This window comes from Scatophagus argus, chromosome 16 (genome assembly GCF_020382885.2).
Source record: "Scatophagus argus isolate fScaArg1 chromosome 16, fScaArg1.pri, whole genome shotgun sequence".
Taxonomy (NCBI): Eukaryota; Metazoa; Chordata; class Actinopteri; family Scatophagidae; genus Scatophagus; species Scatophagus argus.
The window spans coordinates 1,662,186-1,682,532 of record NC_058508.1 but is presented as its reverse complement, the minus strand read 5'-3'; the positions used below and the strand labels follow the sequence as shown (position 1 = coordinate 1,682,532).

The 20,347-nt window shown below is 38.0% G+C and overlaps 1 protein-coding gene across 8 annotated transcripts in view; it reads right to left on the bottom strand.

The window, feature by feature from the left end:
* rbfox1 (RNA binding fox-1 homolog 1) overlaps positions 1–20,347 on the bottom strand; it is a 129,457-nt gene that overhangs the window by 4,692 nt on the left and 104,418 nt on the right. For 5 of the 8 annotated variants that reach the window (XR_006845619.1, XM_046414763.1, XM_046414764.1 and 2 more), the window contains exons 9-11: positions 17,302–17,341; positions 10,814–10,878; positions 4,150–4,225 (exon numbers count right to left, since the gene is read on the bottom strand). Coding sequence is in view for 6 of the 8 variants with exons in the window: in XM_046414763.1 (XP_046270719.1) it covers positions 4,150–4,225; positions 10,814–10,878; positions 17,302–17,341 (181 nt within the window). In the remaining 2 variants the exon portion in view is untranslated. The remainder of the gene's footprint in view (positions 1–4,149; positions 4,226–10,813; positions 10,879–17,301; positions 17,342–20,347) is intronic. The other 3 variants (XR_006845620.1, XM_046414768.1, XM_046414767.1) reach the window with 1 other exon arrangement.

Below are 20,347 nucleotides of genomic sequence, written 5' to 3'. Positions count from 1 at the left end.
AGCAATTATACTTATCAATGAAGAGATGAAACCAATCTACCAACTAGGCTTGAGGCATGTCTTAAAGACATAAAAACCTGGATGACCTGCAAGTTTCTGCTGCTAAACTCAAACAACTGATGTTTCGGCTTTGACTCGGTCACTCCAGAACATTCACTTTGCTGTCTTTAAACGGATTCTGTGTAGCTTTTTTTGTGTACTTTGGGCCATTGTGTTCCTGGAAAATAAATGCTCTCTCAAGTAGTAGTTCTGTTCTGTTGTTCTGTTGCAGATTGAATCAGATTGTCAAGTGAGGAAATTTGTTTATATCCATCCCCTGACTTATACTTTTCTTGAAGTTGCTTGGAGTGTTCTTTTTTTCTCAATGGTGCAATTGTGGAGCTAATAGCACCAAATTGTCACTTTAACAACACTTTTACAAACTGGACTGGTGCAAGAACGTGGACATGGTCTACAGAAAGGGCCAGAGCCGCCTCTACTTTCTGAGGCGGCTGAGGTCCTTCAACATCTGCAGGACGATGCTGAGGATGTTCTACGAGTCGGTGGTGTCCAGTGCCATCACATATGCCGTTGCCTGCTGGGGCAGCTGCCTGAGGGTGAGGGACACTAACAGACTCAATAGAATCATCAAGAAGGCCAGCCATGTTGTGGGAGAGGAACTGGACTCTCTGACAGTGGTGTCTGAGAGGAGGATGTTGTCCAAAATAAGAACTATACTGGACTTTCCCTCTCACCCTCTCCACAATGTGCTGATCGGCTACAGGAGCTCGTTCAGCAACAGACTCATACTGCCACGATGCACCACAGAGCGACACAGGAAATCATTCCTGCCTGTCGCCATCAAACTGTTAAACTCAGCACTGTGACGGACACACTCACTGTTTATACAATGTACATATTGGCTACTTTTACACATTGTACATACCTGTATTTTTAAATTTTCTTAAAAAATTTTTTGAATACAGTTTTTGTAAATACTACTGTACTTGAGATTTTAGTTTTTGTTTATCCTATTTATATACTCTGCACTTTTCTCCTTTCTTGGTCGGGAATACTGCATGTGCAATTGTCTGTAGAAACAAGAATTTCCCTCCAGGGATTAATAAAGGAATTCTGATTCTGATTCTGATTCTGATAAAAGGGACAAATATTTACGCACATGCAGTATGTCACTTATTTAACATTATATATTTTTAATTAATTGACAATCAGTTTTCAGAAATCTGTTTTCCCTTTGAAAGAGATTTTTAAATTTTTTTTGTGAATAACAAAAATAAAAAATGCGTCAATATCTGTCAATATTAAAGATTACATTAAAGTTTGTTATTTTTCGGTGCTCTACACATAAATTAAAACGAACTGAATTGAAATGCGATAAAAACGTGAACATAGCTGATCTAACAACAAGCTACTATAAAATGTACACTCACCAGCACTGCATAAATATCAAGGATGTAACCACTGACAAAGATATCACAACTGAGACAAATAATTAAGAGAACGAAGAAATATAATGTAAATTCAAATAAAAGTGTTTCTTTGTGGCAGGTGCACATGGCAGCAGAAACAACAACAATTGTTTATAATGCTAACTGTGGAACTAAGAGACTTAGGAAACTTGCATTACAAAGTAATTAAGCAAGTGTCTTTTCACTGTTGATGATGATGATAAAGTCTGTTCAATTTTGAGCATGTTGTTTGCACCTAACCAGTAAGGTCTGACAATCTGTCCCTTAGGTCCACCCAGCTTTCTTACTCAGTTCTTTCCACTCTTGCCTCCTCATTGTGTGACTGTGGCACCACAAGGGATTTAATTATCAAAATGACTAATTATTTTATTACCAGGGAGTGTGGGGTGAGGTGGTATCCACCAAATTAGAAATATAATAACTAACATGGACTGGGCTGCCAAGGCATGAAGACATTCATCACCTTTTACAGGCTGGATTAATGTGTCATTTGGATTGCCGTTAGCAGCACAGACAAATTCAATTAAGTTTAAGTGAGGAAATGTCAGCGCTGCAGAAAAGCTCATGCATATTGACTGAAGAAGAGAATGGGATGGGGAGGGGACAGTAAAAAGAGATGAACATGTGTGGAGCTTTTTGAGTGTGGCTGGCAAAATGTAATTTATAGCTAACAGTACAATTGTTTTTAGTGTATGAATCAATAAACTAGTTCCCTAAGTCACTTTAGGTAATGTCTATGCATTGGACACGTGTATACATTGGTTGCATCTTTCACAGTCTTCTTTGCCTTTGTAAAAGAGGGCTGTCAAATGGAAAAAATAATTACATATAATAGTTTTATCTATAATACTGATGATTGTCATGCGTAGTGAGCTATCTTTCAAAGTACTTTAAATGTAAAAGAAATTTGATAATAGCCATCATTTGAAAAATGATGGCTATTATGCCCTGCACATAGCGAAAGCAGATTATTTGTGTTTCAAGTACAAAATGGTGAATGGTGAGGACAGTATGGTCTTACCGTTAAAGGCTAAATTTGGTCAAGTCAGTGTTAATACGAGGGTGTAATTTTCACTGACTTTGTTTTTCCTAAAGGTTTTGTATCAGTGCTCTCCCAAACATAATAATACTGCAAGACCAAAGCACTTGCAGTAAACATGTAAATAAAACATCAGATTTGCAGTATTTCAAGAGTAAACAGACTACATTGGTGATTTAAATATGGTAGATACATTTAATAAACTTAATATTTTTGCACTTTTTCTGGTTACATTTTTCTACATGTAAGATTTTCTGACTTCTCAGCTAACAAACGATTATTACATCTTTTTGTTTTAATTACTCTTCTGCTTGTCATGGTTTGAGTTCTACTTTAGTTATTTCCTGTTTTATTATATTCACTCTTGTCATGTGTCATATTCTGAGTTATGTTTCTGTATCTCCATCCCACCTTTGTGATAGCCCTGATTAGTTTAAACTGTGTCTGATTTTTGATTTCATTTTGTTGTCTTGATGGACCACTCTCGTTGGGATTATTCTTTGCTTGACTCCTGTCTCTGTTACCACATGCGGTGAATTTACTGAATCTAATTAGATTCAGTAAATGAGTTCATTGGCAGAAATATTACTGAAATGGGGTTCTATAAAATTTCATAAAGAACTCTTTTTAGAAAGTAAACAAGCTGAGTTGAAAGAAATGCAAGGTGTGCCCCAGTTATAAAAATATTACATTTCACAGCCTCTCTGAGAGAGCTTATGCCATGGTACTGGAAAGCAGTAGCCCAGATCTTTAGTTGCAAGAATACTGGGCAAAGAATTTGCTTTGTCCATTCTGCATGTGCTTGGTATTCTTACAGAAAGCCACATCTCCTTGGTAGTTTTGGTGGGAAGTTCCATGGGAGTGCAGGATGTTAAGGCCATTCCCACCTGCCATCTGGGCCTTGTATAACAAAAGTGGGAAATGTATCTTTATTCTCCCCGGTTCTGACAAGGTTAAACCTTGTCATCGATTCAGTTTGTGAGTTTCACGGACAGATTGAATGAAGGGTGTGGTGATATGATTACCTCAAAATCACATCTCTTTAATGTTGTTCTGATAACTTCATCAGATGGTTAGGGTCGATCGAGAACTCAAATGAAGAAATGAATTTAAGTGTCTTTGGAGTCTTGTTCACAAATCAGGGTAAGATGGCAATTGCTGTACCAGAGGAGGGAACTCAGTTTACAGGCCTACAGTGTCTACATTACAAAGGTAAAGCATCAGATTGTACTACATTAAAGTAAGACATTTAGCTCATGTAGCTCTAAAAATATTTAGTTTATTTTTGTATTTGATGGAGCAGCATTTGTTGTGATCATACATATTTTTATGGTGTTTAATTTTTTAAAAATTACTAAGTTGCCATTAGAAATTATCAGAATAATGTTGACATTGCCCTAATAAACAACACCATAGGAGACAGCTGGTCAGTTAGCCTTCATTATTCTTACTCCACTTAAGCTTGTGGACGCAGTACAACTCTGGGACAAGGAGTTCAGTTGTAACATGTATTTTAAAGATACATTTCTAGAGATTTGGAAAACAAAAAGTTTGATTTTAGAAACTTTGAAAATGAGAAGTGGGATGATGCACAATGTGAAGAGGGCCAGGAAAACAGATGTGTGACACTGATAGTCTTACCATGGCACCAACGCTGTATGTGGCTGCTGGAGTGAGTGAGTGGTTGTAGGGGTCAGCAGCATATACTCGTCCGTAGCTGCAGAAACACATGAAAAAACAGATAATGATGAAGAGACATGTTAATATTGTACATATCATCAAGGTCCTGTTCGCTATTTTCATGGACAGGGTTTCTAGGCACAGCCAGGGGCCGGAGGGTGCCCAGTTTGGGAACCACAGGATTTCATCTCTGCTTTTTGCAGATGATGTTGTCCTGTTGGCTTCTTCAAGCCAGGACCTTCAGTGTGCACTAGGGGGGGTTGCAGCTGAGTGTGAAGCGGCTGGCATGAGAATCAGCACCTCCAAATCTGAGGCCATGGTTCTCGACTGGGAAAAAGGTGGTTTGTCCCCTCCAGGTCAGAGGAGAGCTTATGCCTGAAGTGGAGGTGTTCAAGTACCTCGTTGTCTTGTTCACGAGTGAGGGAAGATGGGAGCATGAAATTGACAGACGGATTGGTGCAGCGACAGCAGTAATGCGATCGATGTATCAGTCCATTGTGGTGAAGAAAGACCTTAGCCAAAAGGCGAGGACCACGATTTACCACTCAATCTACGTTCCTACCCTCACCTATGGTCATGAACTTTGGGTCATGCCCTAAAGAACGAGATCCTGGATACAAGCGGCTGAAATGAGCTTCCTCCACGGGATGGCGGGGTGCTCCCTTAGAGATAGGGTGAGGAGCTCTGTCACCCGGGAGGAGCTTGGAGTAGCGCCATTGCTCCTCTACATCAAGAGGAGCCAGTTGGGGTGGCTTGGCCATCTGTTTTGGATGTCTCCTGGACGCCTCCCTGGGAAGGTGTTTCGGGCATGTCCCACCAGGAGGAGGACCCGAGGAAGACCCAGGACACACTGAGGGGACTATGTCACATGGATGGCCTGGGAACGCTTTGAGGTCCACCCGGAAGACCTGGAGGAAGTGTCTGGGGAAAGTGATGTCAAGATATCCCTGCTCAAGTTGCAGCCCTCTCGGATAAAGCGGAAGAAAATGGATGGATGGATGAATGTATATCATCAATGTCAACATCTAGTCTTCAGAAAGTGTAAATATCAAATTCATAATTAAGGTGACAAAGTCACTGTTTCATTGCCTCTCTAAGTTGATGATGAAGCCTCACAAGTGGCAATTAGACTACAATGCAGACTAAAACCGCAGGCTGCAATGTTAATCACGTCTCTCAAGAAAAAAGGAAAAAAAATTCTGACTTGAAATCTGTGAATAATAAGTGGTAGTTTCAACTTTTTTAATTTAAAATGATCAAGTACTATAAAAACATGCGCTTACACTAATACAGTCAAAATCAGAATTAGCACATAGCATATCCAAGTTTCAGTAAAAATCATTTTTTGCGTATATCAAAATTAGAGAACTAGAAAGACAGAGGATGGTGACCTTAATAATTCAGAATTAAACACTAAAAATTCTGACTTACTGTGTCATAAATTTGACTTCTCATAAGTACCTAATTTTTGTCATGTGTACAGATCCATTCAATTTAATAATCCCAGTGGTTATGATAAGTCTTGTGAAAATGGACTAAATATATAAACAAAGAATAGAGGACGAGTTTTCTAGAAAGAACTATACAACTGCAGTGTTTATTCCAACTGAGCAGCCATGCTGTGGCCAACCAGTCCCCTCCTTCTTCCACTCCATTTCCTAGCCTAGTCATGATAAGGGCCAATCAGGGGCCAGGGCCTGTGCCCATAATTGAGCTGATTTGCATAGTGGCCCAGTGGTTGAAGCGATTAGAAGTTAATCCCGATTAGTTTTGGACATTGCTATTCACCATGCAGCCCCCTCAACACCCACACTCAGCCCAGCACCGCATTTGACCTATCTTATCTCACAGCGCAGGGCTCTAACCCATCATCAGTGTGTGTGTGACAGTGTGCATGTGCGAAAGTGTGTGATAAACTGTAACCACAACACAAATTCAAATGCAATTTGAGTCAAATGCATTTTTAAAATGACCCTGAGGTGAAAAGATAAACATGGAAACAACATTTTCAACAGCTCAACTAAATGGTTGGGAGTTTGGTCAAATGCACAAGGTTTCTGATGGGAAAGGAATAATTCTACAAGAGCACACAGTTATACAACTATAATAATATCCATCAAGTATCTAAATCACTTCAGCCTGATGACATAAAACTGGTAAATCTGGTAGAATAACAACCTATATTTTGAAAAATGTTCCCTTTTGAACATTTTCTTGCTGAGAGAAAGATTTCACATGTGTGTGTATATTATGTACAAAGCTGGAATCACATCAGCATCTCTGTGAGAGTGTGCTTTGTTACAGTGGTGCTTTGAGCTCAATGCTACATAAGCATACTAACATGGTCACCATAACAATGCTAGTATGCTGATGTTATATGGGGATAATGTTTACCATGTTCATCAACTACCATGCTAACATCTGCTAATACTAACATAACCGAGAAATTCAAGCAAAAAATAAATAAATAAATAAATAAATCTTTGGTTTATGGTGGTCAAATTTTCCATCAATGTCAGCTGTACTTGTTGTTTTATGCTAATATTAGCAAATGTTAGCATGGTAAACCAGGTTAGATTTATGGTGGCACTGGAGGAAAAGTTAGGGCATATATGCAAGAGGTGACCTGCAAACCAACAAAAGTAAATGTGTTTTAGCACAAGTACCTGTCCAGTCACATGTTGAGCCAGGCTAGCTGTTTCCACTTGTTTCCATTCTCTATGTAACCTAGACTATGTGATGACTCTGTCTCCATGCTTAATGCACAAAGATGAGACTCTTTCCAAAGTTAAAGATTCACAACACTCTCAGCGGTATTCAAGGTAATCTGTCTATGCGTCAGTAAATGTTTAGAGCTGAGAATTGACAGGAGGGGTAACATTTTGGGTCACAAAGCTTGAGCACATTATTTTTCATCCAGCTGTCCAAATAAATGACTTTATTACAAAAACAAATTCTGATAGGATAGGATTTGATTCTGGGTATAACAGTTCCTGCTCTGGTAAAGGGCCAAAAAAGTCTGTTTTCACCCATGTGCATGTGTGTAGTAATTTGAGGATGCTTTTAATGTGCATGCATGCATGGCCACAATAACATGCATGCATTCATGCGTCATGCATCAGCGACTGTATTGCATTTGTATTGGTGTGCATGCTGTGTGAACAAGACCGGGTCTGGTCAAGCCTCATGAAAGCAGCTGCGGCTGCTACTCATTTGTGACTGTCATGGCAATGAACATGACCCACACAGTGCCAGTGTGGCTGTGCACAGATGGGCACATCAAGGCTACACAGGCACACAAGCAAGCCCCCAGTGAGAAACATTCTGCTTGTAAGCCTTTGTTTGTTTAAAGCTCCATTAACTGATTGTTTGGCCAACTAGGGGCAGTAAAACAAGCTGATAACACAACATACAATACAGCGAAGAAGTTGTGGCAAATAGTTGCCAGAACACCATCAGCAGACACAGAAAATAAATTGTTTCATTAATTTTCAGGATTTCTGTGGAGATTCTCAGTTATCCAGGTCATATTCATGAAGATTGTCAATCTTCACATGTCCAGGCGCCTTGCTTTAACTTTTTGAGTTAATTTGCAGTAGTGTCTGCATCCACCTGAATGCAAATCCAATGTTCACTCTCCTTTGAGTTCCTGTTTGATCAGTTGCAGAGATTAGCTGGCTCTTTAGTTGTTACATGCTCTACTATGCTCACCAAATAATGTATTTTTGTCAGTCTGCTGCTCGAAGCTAGACAGGTAGTGTACAATGAGTTTATCAGAGACATGAGACGTAAGTTTAAAGAAAAGCAAAACAGACAAATCTAACTTCATGGCTGCCAACAAAGCCAGGAAGGCTTATGAGCAGTGCACTGCAGACAGTTTTTTTGTCATAAGTACTCTACTTTGTCTGCTGGACTCTTTTATTCGTAGTATGATTGAAATCTAAGGAAAATAAAAACATTCTGAGATTAAGTGGTAAATTTACATGAAAAAAAAATCATAAATTTGTGAAGAACTTGAACATTCACTGACATTACATTGGCAAATTTACAAAATTTGTCAATTTGCAATAGATGTCCTGTTAAGGTTTGTGCATTATGCTGTTATAAACATCTGTATCTGTTTCGACTTAAAAGCCATCCATTGTGCCAGTGGACAGAAATCCTTAATTTCTTAATAAGACTTTTATTCCAAAATATTTTCAGGAACCTATTTACTGCGCCACTCTCTCCCTCACCTCACATAACTTAAAATAGTGTTTCAAAAGCAAAAGTCACCTTCTGATTTGGGCCTATTCATTTCTGCAGAACATTACAGTTAAACCAACTAGTGGTTCTATTGAGAGTAGCTACCACTATCTATCACCTGTGTGTAAAATAAACAGGTGGGATTTAAATTAGATGGTTCATGTAATTATTCCAATTGAACTAATCCAAATTGATTGCGCTTGGTTGCAGTTGTTAGACTTTGCAGATGGCCTTGTGAGTACTGAGAATAGCAACCCTTTGGCTTAATATTGTTTGATGAACAATATGAACAATTTCATATAAGGTCCATGTACAGTTTATAAATTATTGTGTTTTGAATTTCAATGCCAATACAGCCAACACAGTAGTGTAGTGTTTTGGTGTAGAACTACATTAGCATGAAGGGTTTACAGCAATTTTCTGTAGTTATTCCTTAAGACTCAGTATTCATCATATCACCAAGTTTCAAGAATGTAACGCAAGTGTAATTTAAAATTAATAAAAGTACTGAGGCAATGAATAAATCTTTTCCACTTCTAATTTTGCCTTAATTCTTTCTTGGCAAATATAGCGAGTGTCATCATTCAAGCATAATAGCTTGTTTTTAAGTGAAGTGTATCTACTATGTCTGCTAACATATTAGCTGCTCTTATTGTCTAGAGCTACAGTCTGCAATATAATAATTTTACATCCTGAACTAACTACCACCCAAGATTATTAATTCATACTAAGCTTTAAAAAAAAAAGAAAAAAAAAGATTATAGGGAATCTGACGCAGAAGATGAATAATGAATTAAATAAAAAGGACAGACATCTGAAAGTCCTATGCAATTCGACACTAAATCGACACACCAGTGCTTACTAATTTAAAACAAATTATTCATTGTGTCATGAATCTATCTATTATTAATAAAATGGTGGGGGGCATATGGGAGTTAAGACACACTTGAATATTATTTCAACCCTAGAAACCACTATTTCACTTCAAGCCTTTTCCAGTGTTCCGGCGAGTATTTCCACATTAACCAGACCGTATCTATGACTCTATGTTGTATTTTTATTGTTGTTGTTTTTTTTATCATATACAAAGTGATGTCTTACAGGAAGGACATCTCAAGAGACTGAAGCAACTATAAGCTGCAGAGCAATCCAACGTAATTGTGCTGTTGTCCTGTTTTTGTTGAGTCTTTCTAAGGGAAGTACTGAGTCAGAGATCAAACGCCGACCTTCATGAGTATTCAGCCTGTACATTATGGATCTGTTTCTATGTTATCTTAAATGTGTGTGTGGTGGTTGGCAAGGGAGATTATTAGAAGAATATGGGTCTGGGTTATCCTGCTTACTGAGTGTTAGTAACCTTATCGCCAGAATTTTAAAAAATGTGCATCAGTCGAAACTGCAGATTACACAGTATTTTACCTCTGGGCTGGATTCAGGCCATACTTTCCCATATATTATATACATATATTTTAATATATTGTAAAAAAAAAAAAAAAGCCATGTGTCTAAACTGTTTTAATTTGCTACTGATGCTATTTTGATATTTATACAACAAACTTGTTTCCTTGTTTTTGTCACATTTATGTTGCATGTTACCTTTTTAATAATCTTTATTTTGTAAAAGGATAATTACACCATGGCTACTGAAAATTCAGGGTTATGATTGACTATTAAACTGTAGGACAGCAACAGTGAGGCTTATCTTAAGATCTTTTTGCATGAAACTGAACTTTCAAATCAGCGAATGGTTGCAGAAGGAAAGAGAGGGCTTTGTAAAGATTTAGTTTGCATCAGTGAAGCTGTACCCTGCAGATCTGAGGGACAGCTGCAGGGAGAGGAGACAGGCCTTGAGAGGAAATGCCACCAAAACAGAAAAGAATATGAGGAGAAGTAAAGAATACTCAGGTAGTAGAGAAAGAAAGAAAGACAACAAAAGTCCAACATGTCTGTGACACATGAAGGGGAGATAACATAGTAATATACTATACCACAAGATAGTACTGAAACAGAATGTCACACTATTGCCCATTCTTAGGGTTGTGTGCATCGAGTAAAATTTCCCTGTCTCCCATTTGCTGAAAACACTTGCTTAAATTTAAAATTTTCTGTCTGAGTTTTGCAAACCTCGTTTGTTGAGAGTGAAAACTGGTTACTGGTTGTACATTCCACGCCATATATACAAAAGTATTTGGACATATCTCTTTATTACTGAATGGTATATGAACACATCATTGTCCATGTTAATGCAGACCAAGTCCAAGACTCAATGCCTTGTAAATAAAGCCAGTGCAAATCGGACAAATGCCATTATTATATCCTGTCAACATCAAATATAATGAAAACAAATCCCGTAATGTGTCAGTGACAGTTTATATCTTACCTGTCACTGTATGCAGCAGCTGTGGTAGCAGTAGGTTGGGCATATCTGTAGGCAGCGTAACCACCCTGGAAACCCAGACACACACACATACACACACAAAAACACAAAGAGTTGGTGAGTTCAGTATTCTGAATTATTATATTTTTCTCATCATTTCTACTGTATTTAATGCCTGTACTGTAAATTACACACATGAATTGTCTAAACCAAAATGTTCTTATCTGTGATAAAGCAATATACGACATATATCATATAAGGTACATTTCAATATGATAAATTCGTATGTGTTTTTCTGTGAGACTAAATATTGTACAACATTAAGTCTAAAAAAAGAAATGTATGTTTGTTGTTTTTTTTTAAAAATTGTGGAATTTGACTGAAATTGTTAAATCCCCTGATTTTCCAGAAAATATACCGAGGACACGACCTAAATGTTCTCAGCTGGTAGCGTGGTGAACAACCTATTATCTCCTTGAATTCCACGATGACCCTATGTCTCACTGTTGAGCTGCTGAGTTCACTGACTGTCTGTAGGTCGGTCTGATACTAAAAAATAAAGGATGATGTTGGCAGCAGTAACAGGACTTGCGCTTTATCAAGAAGATGTACAGTATCATGTGTAAAACTATAACACAGGGCTGTAAAGTTTTAAGCAAGGAAGAATAATCTTCACTGTAGCTGTCTAGATACCTTTGACCACTTGCTGCCATTAGTTAGCTACCTCAGGTAGCTATGCAACTCTAGTAGCCCTATTAGCTGACTCAGGTCTGCCTGGACAGTTGAGAGCCTTTCAGAGCTGTTGGTGTTTTCACTGTGGGCAATGGAACTATCTCAGCAGCGTCAGAGATCAAGATGCCAGTTTGACAACACCACTAACTATTATTATGTGCTAGTATTACGAAACAGACAGCCTGTGGCTAGCTGAATAACTTGCTACATAGACATCTTTGCAACATAGTACCAAGAAGACATATGACACGTCTCAACTTCGTCCCACTGTACAAAAGTAAAGTCCAAATGCCCTGAATGTGAGTGCTGACATCTTGCGCTAATGACATCATTTGGAGCCAGAGTCTGTGCAGTAGTGAGATCAAGTTCCAGCCCATACACCCATATGACACAATCAGTAGCAGCAAACATAGACAAACAATTAAAAGCAAACATTAATTAACACTTAAACATAAATGTGCTAAGAATTACCTAAAATGACAGAAACCATATTTATGGGAAAAAATTATTTGATGTGTTCTCATGTATTTAGTGTAGCCCATGTCCCATATGCTGACATGGAAGGGGAGCCTGCCACCTACTTCAGATGATTTGGCTTCACTTTTAGTGAACTTAATAGGGTCAGTGGTCATTTCTTCATATTCTTTTGTTAATTTTACTTAATTTTTGAATGTTTTAAACTAAAATTCCCACATTTGGCACCTTATAAAAATGTGCACTGTCGACTATTTTTACTCATTATGTTGTGATGAAACTTTTATACTGATGCTTTGGTATTATTATTAGTGATAGTATTTTGGTAATGACAACGGTGTATGTTGTCCAGAACCATGTGGTATTTCTTACTCGATTTGTTTTATTGCATTTGTTTTATATTATGTTATTCATTTATCAGTCCCTCCAGGAATTTGCGATGTTGCGATCTCAACAATTAACGCAAATTCAACCAATCCCCACAAATTATGCAGGAGCTTGCAACTTTGTCTGGTCACCACAACTTTTCTGCAAATTGGACCAATCATTGGTGCTTTCCGCGAGTTCCACCAATCATAACAGTCCGCATGGAAGCACATCAAACATACACTGGCATGCAACGCAGGCATGTGCGACTCAAACGTCTCACATTTACCATCAAAAATTACCGCTAAAGACCGTGCAAAACAATGTCCTGGTGTTCTTCATGAAATTGGAGGTAAACTGTTTTGCAGCCCCTGCAACACTGTTTTGCTTTGTTTTTTTGTTTGTTTTGTTTTTTTTTTCTAAGAACTGTTGTAATCCTAAGCCTGTTTGGCAAGGTTACTTGGAACAAAGCAGAATGCAGTTTTGTTCTCCCTTGAACAATTTTCCCTTGATTTTTTTAGTAATTATTCAGAACAAAACTGCACTTGGCATATGTGTGAATCGGCTATAACAGTGTTTATCAGCACTTTGTCATACCAGTGCTGCTGGGTTAGGAAATTGTGTGGAAATATGGGTGGAAACTCGATACTGCAAGTCCAATTTGCGACTGCACAGACTCTGGCTCCAAAACCAGCACAAGGTGGCAGAGCTCTTATCTAGCATATTTGGGCTTCATTTTTGTAAAGTGGGAGGTGGAGAAACATCGATTAACCCACAGTACACTACTTGCTAGATACTATTTGGTGAACTCAGTCAAGCTTTTAGCGCAGATATTTTTCTCTGTATTTGGTATAGAACATAACAACTTGTAAATATTGGTTAAGCTTTAAACACAACATTTACATATTGTTATGTAATGAATCATGTTTTATTGCCCTCAGTGGGCATAACAATCCATTAATGTAGCTTTGATATAAGAGACAGCTCAACGCACTGCAAGTGCAAAGCAAATGAACAAAACGGTACAAACACACATACCATTTTGACTACACATACATTATGTGCCATACAGAAACACACTGCAAACAAAGAAAACACAAGCAAATGCAGATATGTTTTTAAATGTTTATTGAAGTCTAGAGGCACCAAGGAAATAAGAAAAGAGAGACAAATATTGTAAATATCCGTATACATCTGGCCTTTCACTAACTGTTGAAGTGCACATCACTTATGTCAGTCTTATTTAGTCCTAATTTTAGTTATAGTTAGGTTTAGAATCAGGGGATGGGGCTTGACTAGGCCAGTTCAAGCCATGAATGTGAAACTTGGACTGGACCAAATCAGTTTGAAATTAATAACAGTCAACTTTTACTTCCCTGGACATGTAGTCTCTGGATTTATGTTATGGAAAGTAGGTGTTCATCTTCCTGTCCTCACTTCTGGATTATTTTGAACCAGTCAATGGCAGCATTGTAGAATTGAGATAGAAAGGTGCACTACTACAGTACGCTGTGGTCAAAAAAAAAAAAAAGAAAAAAGAAAAAAGATGACAACATGCAAATTACAAACAACTATAAATGTCTCACAGGAAGACGATAATTTCTAATTAGTTTTAAATGTTAAAAGCATTGATTACTTTTGTAAATTCACTATACTAACTGGTCTCTAGCTCTTTAAAAATGTAAATGAACGGCAAATAGTGGTGCCTGTTTGTCTTGACTTGGGGTGTAACTGTAACTTGCAAACAGTCGTTGTTGTTCCCTGGAAAGTTCTGTTTCGCTGTGTATAATTTCCTATGCTCCGTGTCTTTCTTTGAACACATCTTGACGTTGTGTATGTAGTATCAAATTGATGATTATGTGACGTTGCACTGTGCTGGGATCTGTCTATGTATTCCATCCACCACTTTTATACCTTTTTTTTTTAAATGTGACTGTAAATGGCACATGGATGAGAACCCCAGCTTTCATTTATCATAAAACAAAAGTCATTTTTCTCTATCCCAGACTCAGTGACAACTCCAGCACTTCTCACATCATTTCACCTTCCACCCCACACTCTATGACTGAAACAGCGTGTCTCTCCTGACGTGAAATGTATTATTACCACTATAAACTGTGGAGGTGAGTAAGTGATACTTGCATGTGCGTGTGATGATGGGCCTTGGCAGGAAGATGAACAGGTTGGCCTGTGTTAGTCACCAGCCACTGTGGACTGTCACTCCTGACTGAGTGACTAATGACAACCCGACAGCTCTGTGTGCAGGCCTGTGTGTGTGTGTTAGGAAAGGAGATTAATAGCTGGTGTCTCTCATCAAGGTCTGGCCACTCCACACACATAATCTCATACAGGGAAGTCCATCAGTGTTCTAATCCATCACATTTTGCTGATTCACTCAAGGAAAATAAAGTCAAGCAGGACTCCTCTTACTGTCTATTCATCCATCTTCACTAACTTTCAGTAACAAAGTTGAGGGCTCACCCTAATGCTGTGGCCCTGTCTTCTTGCAGCTTGGCCAAAAGTAAAATCCCCATAGCAACAGATATTTTCAACTGATATGTTCACGTGTTTCTTGATAAAGTAAAATGTAAAATAAAAGCTATTATTCAAATAACAATAGCTCTCCAAGAACTCACAGTTTTAATTATTTGTTGTGTAGCACCAATAAGAAAACCTGTATTCTGCAGCTCCAAACCAATAGCTCACTTCTTGCACTATTTCTCACTGTAATGTTTAAAACTGACTTTGTTGTGTAGACAGATTTATACCGAAGAGAAGGCCTGTTAACTGTATTTGTTAATTCAGTAGCAAGCTGCTTCACAATGAAAATGCTTTTAATCTGAAGCACAATATGCAGCAGAGTGAGTTTTTCTTGAGCTACAGATAAACGTGTTGTGCCAGTCAGTTTAGCGTAAGACACCAAAGGCAACGTCTCAGGTAGGCTATGATGCACCCTGCAATCAACCATGATGACAACAGCGTGGCTTAACACAGTGATTTTCATTCAGTATTTTTTTTCATTGACTTATATTTTCAATTGTTTTTGTCATCACTATGAAGACACCATCATTTTTTTTTCTACAAAGATATGCAGGAACTGAAGAGCTGAACATAAATCATGCAAGGCTCAAGGATGAGGATGTTTTGCATTCTTGTTTGCAATATAAGCCTTTTTCAAGCCTGGCCACAAATAGTAGTGAAAAAATTATTTGAAAATATTTTTTCTTTTTCTTTATTCAGTTTGTTTTCCTTTTAATACACATATTTCAATAACGGGATCCGCCCTGTTGTGGCAGAGCTCCTGTTCTGTCTTACCTAATCTGCTATTTGAATTGAGCACACTTTTCTTAATAAACACAAACAGCATCAGGGGCTCTTGATCCCTTTGGTAATGAATGTTAAATGTTCTGAATGCAGCCTGGCAATCAATCCTCGTGGCAGGGGCACAGGGGCTAATGCAGAGTCAAAGAGGTTGAATGTTATGGGAGCTATTTAAGCACCTCCTCCTCTGCACGCATGCACGCACGTGCGCACACACACAATGCATGTGTATCTCCCAGAAGCCTGTGTGTGCTTGTGGTTCTGTTGTTCATCACTGCAATAACTATTAGTGCTTGAAAACCTTGTACAAAACAATTTGGTTAAAGGACTAAAACACTATTTTTTTGCACGTTTTTATACACTAATTATGACCTGCTGAGAGTTCTCATTCCTGAAAGTGTTTCTATTCCCCTTTTATTTATTATTCACTTTTCAACTTGACTATGCTTGAAATGTGAAATTTATTTAACAGCATAAAGAATGGAGTGAGGCCAGTCATGTTTTGTAGCCTGAAGCAGTTGAGCGTAAATGATTTGTGTTGAAGGGACTAAAATTTTAAAATTAAAAAGAACTATAGATTTCCAACTCAAGATTTATTATTTTCTTTAAAAAGTCCATATCTCACTGGGTTCAAATGTCTGCTAGTTAAGGGATACTTCTTCAGAAAGTCTCACTGAAATCACAATCTCTTTTAAGAGAGACCTAATGATGTCAAAGTAAATACATTCATGACAATGAGAGGCATGGAGCGGCAAACATCCAGGTATAAGTATGCGAACTGCGTCATTATACAGACAGTATATCTTCAATTCAGATTTCATCAAAATTAAGAATGTTCTAAAAAATAAATCTAACTTCTGTCTTCCCAAAAGCATAAAAGTATAGAAAAGATTAGATGATTTATTTCACTTACTATTTGACAAAAATATATGAAATATATATTATTTTCTATGTTAAATCTTTTGATGTTTTCAAATATACTAAACAAATCCATTAGTATTACATATTCAGTTACTTGTATGATAATTTATTAAACCAATTATAAGGGATCAAATAATAATAAAAAGAAAAAAAACAGCCTAGTAGTATTCATAGATAATTCGTTTTCAGCTAAACTAGATGCTCTGTTTAGTGTATGGTATACTGACGCAATTTGCTTTATGTGTTTAGTCAGGCATTTGTACTGTATTTTATGCAGCAGGAGCCTGAAAATAGTGCCTCTTTGTAGTTACTGAACCAAAAATTGACAGTGAATCAAATCATGACATCAATAATCAAACTTTAAGATTTCTAAATCACGTTTTCACTTTTAGTCTTATCATTTGCTTACCCCTGTTTTCGCACCTGTAAACAGTTTTGTGTTTTGGTTAGAGTGCAGCTTGTGTCTTCCTCATGGTGCTTATTAAGGTTTGTATAGTCTTTTTGCTGGGGCCGTAATCTGAAGTGTAGGCTGTGACGTGAGCAGCTGTCTGCTCCCCCCGCTGAATATGAAGCTATGTATGAGTAGCGGTTGTTAGCTTGTATCTGCATAGTAAAAGGGTAGAAATCATGGAGGTGGTGGTGTAGCATGCAAAGTCATATCAATAAATAATACTTACATAAATATCTGCACCATAAAATCCATCCTGGTAAACAACACTGCAGAGGGTGCAAACACAAACAAAGAGACAAACAAACACACAATAAAGCAAAAACATCCATATTAGTGCATGTTCACATGCAGGCACTAGGCTAGCTACCAAAGAACCAACCATCTCCACAATCCAAAGAAAAAAACAGCCAAACAAACAAACAAACAAAAACAAAAACAAAAACCAAAACAAAAACAGAATAGGGGCAGAGGTAAAGGGGAAAATAGCAGTCAAACCCTTTGCTCTCTAATAGCTGGCTGCCTAAGGAGGCTGGGAAGGTCCAAAAACACTAGGTCACTAGGTATGTTTGTTTTTGTTAAGTTTACATGTTTACAGATATTACATAACTAGAAGTTCTAAAAAATATAATAATAATAAAGTAATAAATGTTTTTCTAGCATGATGTCCAATGAAGGCCATATATATTTTATATAACATATATATTAACTTACAAATTGACACAATTAGTAACTTTTGCAAGCATTCCTCTCCTGTTGTACAATGTTACTTTTTGCTATATTATTTCTTCTTGTTTGGAAGTGAGCGACATGTGATCACTATATTTTTATTTTCTATTTTTTAAAATTACTATACATATATGTATATATTTTCCTTTTTTCAGTATTTATAAATGTATGAATGTATGTTATGACCATTTCCATGATGTAAAAATCTCAATGCATTTTTGACGTACATTAAATTATAAAGAGCATTAGGGATGTCTCAACTATCAATTAAGAAAAATAAACCAAATCCATGCTTGACAAATGAGTTTTTACATTTCCTATTAAATCTTTTATTCTATTAAATTATTTCCCACCCTGCAAGCAATTCAGTGAGCCTATTCTAGATTTTTAAATAACTAATCACAATTTTTCTTAATTTAATTTAATTTTTTATGTAGATCATATTGTGTGTATGTGTATGTGTATGTGTGTGTGTCTTCCTCAAGCTTCGGTCATCTACCAAAGGCCTGAGAGTTTGAGGGTTCTGCACAATATCTTAGCTATTTCTAGAACTGTGTTCTTCTGGACAGAGACCACAGATGTTGTACCTGGAATCTACTGTAGCCATTCAACCAACTTTTTGTGACCTGCCACGCTCTGTGTGGGCTCTTTTTCTTCTTCTTCCTCTCCCTCTCCTCCTGCACACATTTATGTCCCATTAATACATATCACTACCTCAGCTTTTTCCCTGGAGTCCTTGTGTTTTCTCATCTTGCAGGTTCCCATGGTCCGTGGTTGGACCTCCTGCTTGAAACTCACTGCGATTACTACTGTTTAGTCATAATCTATTTTAATTCTCTTACTACTGTGCTGCAACTGTTACCATTATTATTGTTACTAATATTGCTATCATAACCACCATAGTACCTTCTGTATACAGTTCCAATACTTCTGGTATTATTACTGCTGCTATGCATCTCTGCTTGTGTGCTCCTTCTCTCACGCCCCACACCCCTCTCCCTCTCTCTCTCTCTCTCTCTCTCTCTCTCTCTCTCAATCCAACCGGTCAAGGCAGATGGCCTCCCATCTTGAGCCGGGGCCTGCTCCGAGGTTTCTGCCTTCTGAAAGGCAGTTTTTTCCTCACCACTGTCGCCAAGTGCTTGCTCAAGGGGGAATGTTGGGTTCTCTGTATTACAATTTAATTAAAGAGTTTGGTCTAGACCTGCTCAAAGTGTCATGAGATAACTTTTGTTGTGAATTATATAAATTAAAATTATATAAATAAACTGAACTGAACTGAACTGAATATTTGACTGTGGCTGACTTCCTTGTGGTAGTTCAACCCCTTCCATTCCCTCTCTTTGTTACCATCTGGCCACACTTATCCAGTCTGAATGACATTCTGATATCATTGTTGTCAATCCTGGTGATGTAGATCAGTGAGTTAACATCTCGCTCATTTTTGTTGTACAGCTTCCTTCACTTCAGAACCAGTATGCCAGTACTTCACTACTTCATGAAGGCTCTTGGTGTCCTGCTGATGTTGAACATTTCCAGGCAATCCAGTATTTGTGTGTGGCACTGAGTTGTAGACTTTTTTGTATTCAACCCAGGCAGTGCACAGGTTGATCTGCGTGGTCTTGAAGTCCTGAATGACTGTTGCTGGTGTTTTGCCCACATGAATGGAATCACACTTCTCTGAGGATCCTTCACAATCAGGACTTTCTATCCTTGGGTATCCCATCCATCAGCAGCTGGTTCATTTGTGCTGCTCAGTGTTCGTGGAGTGCATTTGACATTTTTAAATAGTGGGTTATGTTAAGCCCTTTGAGACAAACTGCTTGTAAAAATGGGCTATACAAATAAAGTTGACTTGACTTGACTTGACTTGGGTGTGGATCATGTTAGGGCCTGGCACTGTCCAGCAACTGAGAGTACTCTTTGGATTGGAGCGAACATCCTGTTTATTCTCCTGGCTTCTACTTCTCCTGAGTATCTCTTCAGGGGGGAAGAGATACTCAGGAGAGTATCTCTTGTTCATCCCATTCAACCAACTTTTTGTGACCTGCCACGCTCTGTGTGGGCTCTTTCCTCTCCCTCTCTTTCTGCACACATTTATGTCCCATTAATGCATATCACTACCTCAACTTCTTCCCTGGAGTCCTTGTGCTTTCGCATCTCGCAGGTTCCCATGGATCGATCGAGCCAGAGCTACGAGTCTTTGTTTGACAGTCTCCAGTACCTCAGGTATAGACTTGTACCTAGGTAGGCCTTTCTTCATTGTGCCTTTCTGCAACTTTGAGAGCTGAATAGCTTCTCTCTTTGTTGCCATAATCTTGGCCTCTAGCCTCCTCTTCCAATGGAATACTGCTCTTCATGGCTTACAGTGTTTATTGTGTAGCCAAGCATTAGGCTCTTTTATGCTCTTAGTTATGCAATTATGCTCTTAGTAAGGATATTATGTTATGCTGCATTCACATCTTTCATCAGACTTTCAGAAGGTACTTTGTCACTTAGGGGTGTGAGGTAGCCAGCTTTGTCATCTTCTTAAATACTCTTTCAGCCCT